The sequence below is a fragment of the Argopecten irradians genome, unplaced genomic scaffold (assembly GCF_041381155.1).
Source record: "Argopecten irradians isolate NY unplaced genomic scaffold, Ai_NY scaffold_0370, whole genome shotgun sequence".
Lineage (NCBI taxonomy): Eukaryota > Metazoa > Mollusca > Bivalvia > Pectinida > Pectinidae > Argopecten > Argopecten irradians.
Genome location: NW_027187837.1, coordinates 35,853 through 48,170, shown reverse-complemented (window position 1 = coordinate 48,170; position 12,318 = coordinate 35,853). Strand labels below are relative to the sequence as shown.

At 36.7% G+C, this 12,318-nt stretch overlaps 1 protein-coding gene across 1 annotated transcript; it reads right to left on the bottom strand.

The window, feature by feature from the left end:
* Nucleotides 1–2,131: 2,131 nt before the first annotated feature.
* On the bottom strand, nucleotides 2,132–5,097 carry LOC138312553 (uncharacterized). The gene is made up of 2 exons (XM_069253371.1): nucleotides 4,679–5,097; nucleotides 2,132–3,850 (listed from the first exon to the last, which is right to left on the bottom strand). Exon 2 carries the CDS (start codon nucleotides 3,318–3,320, stop codon nucleotides 2,625–2,627), a length of 696 nt encoding a protein of 231 aa, XP_069109472.1. The 5' UTR covers nucleotides 3,321–3,850; nucleotides 4,679–5,097; the 3' UTR covers nucleotides 2,132–2,624.
* Nucleotides 5,098–12,318: the final 7,221 nt, after the last annotated feature.

The following is a 12,318-nucleotide window of genomic DNA, read 5'->3' as shown; positions in this document are numbered from 1 at the left end:
CATTTTCATCATAAACCATAACAATACCGTGAAATTTCCTCATTGGCACTACACCGCAGGGATCAATTTCCTTCTTGTCAAAGGCTTGGGGTGGCAGAGCTAGTGACAAATACATAACGGAAAATTGTGGTATGCTTGGGAAACTTTTACCTGGAGATCTTGTGTTGGCAGACAGAGGCTTTGACATTACAGACAGTGTAGGTATGTGTTGTGCAGAAGTGAACATACCAAGTTTCACGAAAGGGAAGTCACAGTTATCGCCAGTGGACATTGAGACGACAAGGAAATTGCACATGTACGAATACATGTTGAAAGGGTTATTGGCCTTGTTAGAAACAAATACACAATGTTGCAAGACAAGTTACCCATAGACTTTCTTATGTGTGATGATGGTATTCCAACAGTGGACAAAATTGCAACAGTAGCTTGTGCCTTGACAAATATGTGTGAATCAGTAGTGCCATTCAATTAATATAAAGATGTGGTTTGATGATTTAAGTTGGCAATCATCAGATTGTAAAAGAAAACTTTTAGCTAACCTATATACTGCATATAGTAAAGGTAGTGAGCTCAATTAATGACTTCTTTGATATAAGACTATAATACTGATGTAAAATTGAGAGAAGTGTAGCTACACGTGTATGTTCTTTTTGTTATTCAGTATTACCAAACCTTTTGAAGTTGTATTGTTGCTCTAAGGTTGATTACTTCTACACCCATCAAAAGTTTGATAATTTGTTGGAAGGTAATAAAAACAACAATGAGTCGAGATTGACGTTTCCTTTTCCATTTTTTCTCCCAATTTAATTGGATAGTAGCTTAAACTCGACTAAATTGAAATGCTAAATTTAATCTCTCCGAACAGAAAAGCAAATGTGAACTGGGATCGATTCTTACAGCTAATTTTTATAAAATTGTATTGCATTTCAATATATTCGAGCTTAAACTAAGTAATTATACATATACCTAACCAGAAGAAAAATACTGATCAGCAACATGTGCCCAGTAGTATATTGGGGGATTTTTTTCAGCAAGTCATTTACTAAAAAAACATTCAAAGTTTGGAGCTTGATAATGATTGAGGTGGAGGAAATAGAAAACCAGAGTACTCTGAAAAAACCCAACAACTCATAATAATAATTTGCCAATTGTACTGTGGTCTGTCCTGCATGAAAAGCTTCCTCGAAACCAATCAGTGGAGGCTAGGGTTAAGCTCGTGATTATAATGTCAGATCCGTCAAACTGGGAAGTATCGAGTCATTTACTTATTCCGTCTTTGCATATTACAGAGTTAGCTCCCTTGTGGGAAGGTATCCATTGTGACCAATTCATGTAGTTTTCTCAAAAAAAAAAAAAAAAAAAAGATTTTACACGCGCAAACATATGACGTCGCAATCACTACCAACCCGCAAGAGAGCTTACTCTGCAATATGCAAATAAAATATACCGGTATCAATTATGCAGTGTGGATTGCGTCATTCCAAAACAAAGGATAATCAAGATCTCCATCGGGCCTGTTTATTAGAATTAACAGAATTAGAAAGAAATCTTACTCTGAAGTTTCAATTTTAGCATCATTATATAGATAATTGTAATTTCATGCATTTATAAATTTAAATATTTTCATTGAATTTTGAAATAGGGCCTGCCCTATATATTAAATAAAATAAAATAAAAAATTTTTAAGATTATTTCCTGTCATACATCTTTTTGGGGTCTGTTGCACATCCAAAATGAAGCTTTATTATATTTTAATTATCAAAACAAAAAAAACAACCTTTGTTTCCATCACCAACTCCAAATTTATAAATTATAACAAAACTAACATCATTTACATTGTTTTCTTAAATTCATATTGGATTTATATATTTAGTAGTGAGTGGTTAGTGGGAACAAAGGTTTTTTTCTTCATTATGAATGAATATACAAACAAATAATTTGAATAATGTTTTTTTTATTCAAAGAAAATTCAAGGATCATCACATGTTTTTCTCTTTCAATCATTTCCATATAGCTTATAGGACAAGGTAAATATATATCAAAATGAAAATGTTCAAATTACCTATCTAATTATTCAATTTTTTTTCAACATCTTGATTTTTCAAAATAAGCATGCAGCTTCAAGTGCATTTCAAACATTCAAGCTTAAGATACATGGTGAATTAGTGATCCAGATCCAATGTCTCTAATTTCAGTTTTTAAGACAAGAAATCATTTTTTCTATACCATCCAAGACTAACATATGATGACAATTTATATGTAAAATATATTACACAGTCACATGTACACTTTCATCACTTTCCCATGACACACTGCACTGACTTTAATGGTCCTTCTTCCTTTTTTTCTTGGAGGCTTGCACTCTGGGCAATAATATGCTCCCCTGGGCACAGATTTAATGTTCACACATCTGAAGTGAAGCCATACATATTACAATTTTCATTATCACAACCAATAACATCATCCTCAGGGTCGGCCTCATTATATGGCTTTCGGCAAATACATATAAGTCCTTGGTTGGAATCCGTGTGCACATTGTCACGAGAACAGACTGATGCAGATTGGTTGTCTTTGATCACTTCCATGTTGTGGATTCTTTCCCTTGTGAAAATCTTCCCGGTAAGTTATGGAAGAACAACACTGACAAAGTACTTCTGAGACTTGTCGATGATTTCCATCTGAATGGCCTCGTTAGGTTCAATCCTTTCCATTGAACAACCCCTCTCTGTCCACACAACAAAATCACAATAGTCCATTTCTGTCACCAGCATCTGCGTTTGAACTTGGTAGAAGTATTTGTGGTTAGATTTCAATTTCCCATCACGAAGAAAGTTCAACTGAGTTCCTGCATCCTTCAGGTCCTTGTCCTTCACACAGTATGGGCATTTGATTTCCACAACACCGTTACCACAACAATCACATGTAACTATGGCATCAGGACTGGCTCCAATGTGTGGGTGTTTTGGTGTCAGATACAGTCCACATTTCTTCACAGACACATTCTCATGAATTTCAGTTACTTTCTGTTTATATGTAGACAAAGCTTCTGCCTCATGGTCACATCCCCATTGTGTTGCCTTGTTTGAAAAGCTTGTGTTCCCACAGATAGCGTTGAGGGTTGATATAGCCGGTGTTTCTGTTGATGATGTACATGCTGACTTCATCTGAGAAGCAGTAATCCTACCTATCCTCAACGTATGCCATTCTTTAGACTTGCTCTGTTCTTTTGTTACTCTTTCCACATTTTGGCACTGTTCATGTGTCACATTTAGAGAACTGAAAATCTCTTCACATTTTTCTTTCAGTTCATCTTTTTCCATACAAAGATACTCATCTTCCCTCAGACTTAAGAGTGACTTTGGCAAATATCCATCCTTCAATACATCTGGGATGAAATGTTCTTGGAATTTAAGAGGTGACAGTTAATATTGATGCTTTTGACTTGCTTACAAATAATGCTTGCATCAAGCCACTGATTTCCTCACTTGTTGGCTCTGGCACATCAGGCAGTTTTAAACTACTCCGTTTTGTTAGGTTCTCTCCTCTATGGGCACTGTCTCTGTATTTTTTTCTTAGTCTCGGCAGTGGTGAAGTCAATGTTTTGAACTTCTGCATATGGTACCTTGTCCAAACTGGATGGAAGAACCCAATATGCCTTTTCCTGAGTTGGTGTTCTCTCTGAACTGATGCGGTAGGCTTCCATCGAAAAGAATAGAGGAGCTCCAACGTGGGTGCAGGCTTCCCCAAGACCAGCCATACAGTTACAGTGTCCACTTTCAACCAAACCAGATGGTGATGCTATGATCCATGGCCGCAGTGGAGTGTCGTTCATTCTTTGAGAGTGACGGACCTGAAAATAAGTAATTTGTTTAGTGTTTTGTTATGAATGAATGCCAAATAAAAATTACAATCTGAATTTAGTTTTATGAATAAAATCATAAGCAATATAAATTCATGACATATTTGGTACGTCAATCAATGCAAGAAGTTGTATATTTGCTAATTTGGGTATTAAACAAGTATGAAACACCCATTAACATTAGCCTTCATACATGTACAAGTTACAACTGCACAGGAAATAGACTCATATGAGAATGCAATACATATTTCATTTTCTAGGCCAATGAGACAGTCTCTCTGATACACATTAATTATATCAATCATTATTAATTTTATTCATACAACATGTAAAGCATATGATAACACACACTTTCATCATGATCATGCAGTGTAAATGTGTTGGGTGTAATACCGAAATTCTATTTGTTAAACTAATCATAGAGGGGTCTCTTAGCTTGTATTTTTAAAACCATGTTCAATATTAATATCAAATGTGTTTAATTAAATACATGGTTTATTTTGTTCTGGGTTTATAATTAAACTATTGGAATAATTTGTCACTTTAATATACAATGAATGACCCACATCTGTTCATATATAATACAGTTGTCAAAGTGATTGTAAAAATAATGTAAATAATTCTTGATAATACATGCATGCTAAGAATAACCATGAAATAAAATGTATAACGAAAAAACTTGGTGTACTATAAATTTAATAGATAGTAAATAGTTGGTATATTTTCAAGTCCTATTTATTGCCTGTCAGGTTACATTATTAGGGCCATCGATCGATCTCTTGTTACACAACAAGCAAAAACAAGTCATTCAATACATACCCTGCCCATGACAAGAACTTTGTTGTTGGTCGTCAGACTTTTAACATCTGTCACCCAGCCGTTAATAAACTGGTTGTAAGATTCCAGCGACTTGTATGCCCTCAATTCCTCGAAAGTATACGCACTCGTGGTGTTTACAAGATAGTTAAAATGTCTATGTAGGTAATTGCCGGAAGGCACTTGTGGTCCGCGGAAAATCTGTTTTTGGAGACTTCGTAGGGGTCTACGTCAATGGCTGATTGTCTTCTGAATATACCTATCGTAGGTCTGCTTATCCAAGCCATCAACGTATTTCTTTTTTGGTGGTTTTGACGTCATAGCGGAGGATATATCCGCGATACCGATCTAAAAATAGCGGCGTTTTGAATCTCAATGTTTGCCTCTCAAGATGGCGGCCGCGCTATGCATCATGGGAAATCATTCGGGTGTGAAAATCAGTTAGTTTTCGATCTTACCGTGTTGTCATAATTGTTGTGTTGAGACGGTATTTTGTAAATGCTTTCGATATTTCACGATTGTAGCGAACAAGGGCGCTCTAATTCGTCTATTGTAAACATGCATCAATTAAATTAATTTTCTGAAGAGTGATCGCGCCAACGTTTTGCTGACGAAGTATGCTATCATGTTATCGGCGTAACGAATTTTCGCAAGCTTTGTGAATCAGACCCGAACACATGCTATGGATTTAATTCAATTGGAGGTCAGGAATTCTCCTGATCAATGAGATCATTCTCCCGTTTTGCAATGTAAAGCTAAATATCCATGTTTATGACGTGGGGATCTCTCGTTATAGTGAGGATTCCTTATTGTCTTGCCATTAAATGGTAAATTATGTTATAATTTATTTGGGCTGATCTCATATTCTGATTTAATTCATAGGTTCCAAAATAAATTGTTATGTCATATACATGTAACGTAATACGTTCAGAGGCAATTGTTCATCAACAAAATTTCATTACGTCATGATATGCTATTCAATATTTAATTTGTGTTTTTTTGAGAACCTAATGCGGTGATGCCTAACGCAAAAAGAACGTCAAACTGCCCCTATGCCCGTGCAGTGAGGCAGGGATCTCAGGCCAGGAGTCCCAAGTCAGCCCCTCGTTGAGCCCGTCGTGGAGGAGCAAACGGCTACCCTGACCCCCAGTGACATGATCACCGATGCTGTCCAGCCTCTACAAGGACCTTCCATGATAAATCTGACATCTGAAGCTTCAGGTACTACCCCTTCCCCGTTATCCAGTGTCGGTTATACTGTAGGGGCCCACGTCTCCCAACAAATTAAAACAAAAATCTGGGGATCAAAGTATGTAGACCTTGGAAACCTTTTAGAAACTAATCAGGAACTGTTGACCTCTCAGACGGTGTCCTTCCTCGATGGGAACTTGGCCAAAAGCTCCAGAAAATAAAAATTGACACCATCGAGGCTTGGACGACGCTTTCATCATATTCTCGGCCATATATACAAAAAAACATGATAAAGTTACAGAGTTACTTAAATAGAGGGTTAGGCTGGAAAAATTTAAGACGAACAATTTCGCCTACGCAATGCACGACAGCCAGGTAGGTCATGGGCCGTTGTTGATAGAGAATTGTTGTTAACATGTCTCACAATCTCAAGGTCAACTGACACATAACAACAAACAGAAAATATTGGTGTAATAAGGAGAGGTTGCTATGAATTTAATTTCAAAGGAGTATGTCAAAGGTCAAATTGTGGATACCTCCATAAATGAATGCAATGTAATGGTGCTCACCCCAAAATATCTTGTTTTTAGAGGTCAAGTTCAGGGTGTTTGAGGTCAAGATAACATGAACAATCAGCGCATGGTTTCTCCAAATAACCTGGCTAACCAAAATCAGACAGGGCAACATTATTTTCGTCCTCAATTCCAGCACCTTTTCTAGGAGGTTGTATGGGTTGTTAACTGGAGTTTCAAGATCACATCATTTCATTCGCTTGACTCAATCATTATATATTATAGATGACATTTGTGTATGGCTCGAATTCTTTAAGTATTTTAACGGTACTTTTCAATTTTTGACCAAACCTGGGTGTCTAGCAAAGATTTAGAGCTTTTCACACACAGTGCTGGTAACATGAATTTAGTTTGTGGTGCTTTGTTTGGCAAACATTGGATTGAATTTCAGTGGCCTTCAAGTTGGCATGGCCTATCCATTTTAGGACACTTACCTATCAATCATTTGGCTCCCTCTCCTGAGTCCCATATTGAACTTTATCCTATACATGGCGGATAAAGGTGTGCCCCCTGTCACAGTGACCACCTACCTAGCAGGCTTGAATGCTTATGTGAAAAGTTCTGTCGGGTCAAGCGAGGAACTGCTTATTTCCTTGTTAACAAGCTTATTTCCGGTGTGAAAAAACACAGAAGTATGTACAAGATCTTAGAGCACCTATCACCTCTGATATTCTTTCAAAGATTTTAAGGGTTATACTTCTTGTTTGTATTTCTACTTAGGAGTCAAATTGTTCTTATCAGCCTTCATAATATTTTTTTTTTTGTTTCTTTAGGGTAGGCGAATTAGCTGTTACAATGAAAGACATGGTAGATAGAGTAGTTGATCTAAAGGATATTTCTATAGATCATTCACTAGAAATAAATATTCCTTACTCAAAAACTGATCAAGCAGGGATCGGTTGTAGAGTGTCATTCCTCGAACGGCTGGGAAATATTGCACAGTATACCATCTCTAGAAGTATCTTGCTGTTAAACACAGGAACCGAGGTCCAGTCTTTTGTTATTTTGATCATTCTTATTCATCGAGATATCAGTTTGCAGCAGTATTTAAAAAAAGTTATCGTATTCACAGGATTAGAGGAAAAGAAATACAAAACACATTCATTTAGGATCAGCTCTTAGGGCGTTAGAGGTCCGATACTTTCAAGCGCTATATCAGGTTACCTGAGTCTTGCATGCTTCATATTCGTTTAAAAAATTAATTACTTATCCATTTACTCTAAATATAGAGCATTGGCTCTCATTGCTCTTATTTTTCTCATTGTTTTCTGATACTCAACAATGGGCTAATTAGCCTTAAGATTTCAGGGAATCCAGTACGTAGAGTTAACATAGTGGGCTCTTCACTTGTGAAGCGAGCATCATTTCACACCTCCAGTCGTCCAGGTGGCAGACATCTTAGTCTTCAACACAAGAATTGTTCTATATGGTAGAGGGGTCGAAGCGGTATGAAATGGGATTCGGTTGTCACGCAAGTATTGGATATGGTCAACGTTTCAGGGGAACCATCTATGCTCCTTATCCATTGTGGGCTAATGACAAAATCGAGGTTGGTCCTCTGGTTTTAAGGGAGCAGATCTGTAGTGAAATAAGCTATTTTATATCACAATACACTAATAGTATGGTCTCAGATGCTACCTTTAGGCTGTTGGCGAGGTTCTGAGAACGCTTCTGCTGGCAAGCGTGCATGTATACGAGTTAACAGTGCAGTGACAACGCTTGTTGAATTTAGGCGATGGCAACATAAAAAACCCAGATCTCCAAGGTTATTAAGTCGAACTGTTCGACAATGACAAGGTTCATTTAAGTAGCATCGGCAATAACATTTTTTCTTAACGTGATTCAGGGTAGTATAGATACAATGCTTTTGGAGGAGGACAGGGTATTTCCATGAAAACATATTGAATCTTTATGTTGTAGAATAGGTATGGCCACGGTTATTGATACCTTGTTAGCTTCGTTCCCCACTGCATATATATGGTATTTATTTGTGGCGGTGGCACGCATAATTCATCATTTGGCAGGACTTCGCTAACATTAAGGAAGAATTATATTATAATTGATACACATTTAAGTGAAATTGACAAAATCCGTTGAGCATTGGTTACTCCTTGATCAGCAAAGCTATTTGCATAAGTAAAAAACTCTTGTATTAAATTCTCAGTGAACTTGTATTATTTGATTTGATTCATTGCACTTTATGGTTATTTGAGTTGATTTATTGTACTTGTATTCATGCCAATGGGGCAGTTAATGACGCCCCATTTTGATTCTTGTTGTGTATGGGCAGTGTTTGACGCCCTCTTGATTACATGTGCAGTTATTGACACCCTCTTGTCTTGTACGGACAGTGATTGACGCCCTCTTGTTTGCATGGGCAGTTATTGACGCCCTCTTGTTTGGTATGGGCAGTTATTGACGCCCTTTGAAAATAAACACCGTGGCCATTACCTTCATTTTGTGTTTGTTGTTGTATTTAATAATGAAACCGAATCGGAGACACCACTTAATAAACATATTATAATCCTAAAAAACACCTTTTAAAATTTAACGTTAATTAATCAAATATAATTCAGATTTAATCAAATAAATTTCATTTATTTATTGTAATCTGATCAGTCAATATTTTTATGACTTATACAATTATCGCATTTTGATGAGGTCGATGCATGTTTCTTTGGTCAATAAAAACATGCATCGACTGAATTCAAAATGCTACAATTAATTTTATAATTTGAATTGATTTTTCTTTACAAGTAATAAATAAAAAGACATGCAGCAATCTAGTGTATCCATCTGCATTTGTATTTCAGGAAATATTTACCAGAAATTGAATGAGTCAATATCAAAATAAACATACCAATGATACGAGGATTAAGATACAGCTTTTTGTGGTAAACACTGTCGGTTTCACATGCCATTGTCCATAACTGAATAAATGCACTGCACGCTCTCCGATCGGAATAGTAAGGTTTTAAAAAAGTCACCTGTTATTTGTAAACTCTTGTTTGCCTCACGTAAACACACTTTCATTTTACCTTTGATCTTTTTAATGGCGACTTGTTGTGTTATTCCTATACGACAGACAATACTGGTATTAGATACTTTATAGATGTCGATGTTTCCATCGTTGACGAGCTCGAGGTCTATCTGTCGTTGTGCCATTCGACTGAAAGAACTCTTGTACATCTGTGCCTTTTATAGGCTATGTCATGTGACCTTAAATGTGACCTCGTCATGATAAGATCTAAGATGGTACCTCTGGGATGGGACTGGGAGGGGTCACCGAGGCTGTTAATATCGTATAAAGAAGGGTCCACGACTGGGAAGATTCCCTGTGGCTTTTAATATATAGGAAGGGTCTATGACTGGGAAAAGTCCCTGTGGCTTTTAATATATAGGAAGGGTCTATGACTGGGAAGAGTCCCTGTGGGCTTTTAATATGTAGGAAGGGTCCACGACTGGGAAGAGTCCCTATGACTTTTAATATATAGGAAGGGTCCGCGGGAAGAGTCTTAGGAAGCTTAAGGGTCTCGGGAAGGGTCCCTACGGCTTACATTATAATACATATATAGGAAGGGTCCGCGGGAAGAGTCTTAGGAAGGGTCTCGGGTTGGGTCCGGGAAGGGCCCCAGTGCCCCTATTTTACATCTACTGTTGAAGTAATTCAACAGGGAATTTAAGACATTCCGAAAGCCGGCTGTACATATTAACTTTGGTATCTACGTAGATGTTTAATGTAAATCGCGATTGGGTGTACGAACATTGAAACTGTACATCATAATGGCATATGCTAATTAGTAATGATGTGATTAGCATTACTGATCAATTAAATCGAGGAGATTTGATAATGAACAATTATCAATTCTCGCCGAGGACCAGAGAATATGTAAATATGTGTTTGTACGGATCCAACAGAACTTTAATAACCGCCATTATCACTATGATATTTGTATTCATCCTGTGGCCTTGTGACTTGAACTTTGTCCTTTAAAGCCTTAATGAACACTCGTGGATTACAATGGACATGGTTAATAAGTTGCAATTAAAGCGCAGGTGTGTGATGTGTCTCTATATCGATTTTATGTGCAGGATACTTTAATGCTACCCTATTAGAAGTGTGTTTCTACATTAATATACAATACAGGGTTTAGTAACCAGTTAAGGGTTATAGGACATTCTTCACATGGACACGTGAAAAGAAATTGAACATCTCATATTTGTATCTCATCGAAATAATGAAACAAGTAAAATATTTTGTTACAGACCAAATTTTATCATATCTAAATTATATACGATCAACACTTATACTATCATGGGGTAAGCAGAGCGCAGTAGACAATCCGGATAAATATTAAATTCAGGTTTATTCACAATCAAACTATGGGAAAGTGTATCAGGCTTAATAGCTACATGTATCATTAATAAAATCTCATCTAGATAAAGAGGTACAAATTGGTGATAATTATGGCAAGCCAACATGACATTTATTCAAAGAGCAAAGTCCCGATCCTTAATTTCACTGCATATATATATAAGGATATCGTGATTGAAATATAACATATCTTATATAATATATGAGATATCTCATATGTTTTTTTTTTAAAATTAATATCTTAATAACGTATAATATATCTCATTTAAAGGGGACACGAAACCTTAAATAATGTTGTTCTGTACCTATAGATATATAGTTGTTTCAGATGTTTTATTGAATATTTTATATAACAATGATTGGTTAAACTAAAACGGACTGGAAAACGTGGGGAATACCTACCTCAAAAAATGATAAAAAGTAGACCGTCATATCCTATTTTGGAACACAAAACGAAAGCTGGCCGTGAAAGCGAGGTTATAATGAACAACAAACCCTAGCTGACTATGACAAGGAATTATTAATTTTCCACATTTTAAGATTGATTTTTCCTAATTTATGGTGGATTGTGACAAATGAAGTTTAACCTCATAATTGTTATAAAAACAATTTGTATTTAGCGTAAAGAAAGATAAATTCAACGAAAGTCAAACGGAGACTTTTCATTTCGACCCAGGGCACGCATGCTGAAGGGTAGGCATCCTGACATTATCGCACATATGTAAATCAACGCAAGTATACAAGTGGGGGAGTTGCTCCCGCCTACTTGCATTTTTCAGTGATCTCATTATATATTTAGCCACTTTCCCAACTCGCGCACCGTTACTGACTCTTGTGAAGTACACTGATTTCTATCGGAAATCGTTTGTGTTTCTGCCTTCCACCCACGTTCTTCACCCACCATGTTTGTTTTACATATGCAGTGCCTTGAGGGAGGTCACTAAGTTTCAACTTTAACTATACTAACGTAACAAAATTCGACCGTGCCGGTTCACAATACATAAAGATGGAATTTCCATTATTAATTAATATATTTGACACAATTTGCAACAATTACAGATATATAGTACATCATGCGTGCCAGCATGCTGGATTCTGGATTGTGCTACACAGATGGATTTACTATTTGCAAGTAGTGGCCCGGGCAAGCGGTCACTATTGAAGTGGCGGCAAAACTTGAACGTGAATGTATTGTGACGTCACCATTACATGACGTCATTATAACGTTGCGCTTCGACCAAGACGTCAAAATGGCGGACAGGCTGTTGTGTGCGGGGATGAAAGCAAATGTTACTTTTCTACAGAAGACAGTTCACTCATGTTCAATATTAATCTACTTTTAAACTTTATGAAGCTAAATTCCCGTGTTATAGAAACACCAATTTCTGCTATGACATGAAATGAAAACGGATCTAATGTGAGAGTGATGTACTAAACCCATTATGGCCTGATTGAGAGGGCACTATTGCCTCATAGTGTAACGTACCTTCGGATTCGTAGTATAG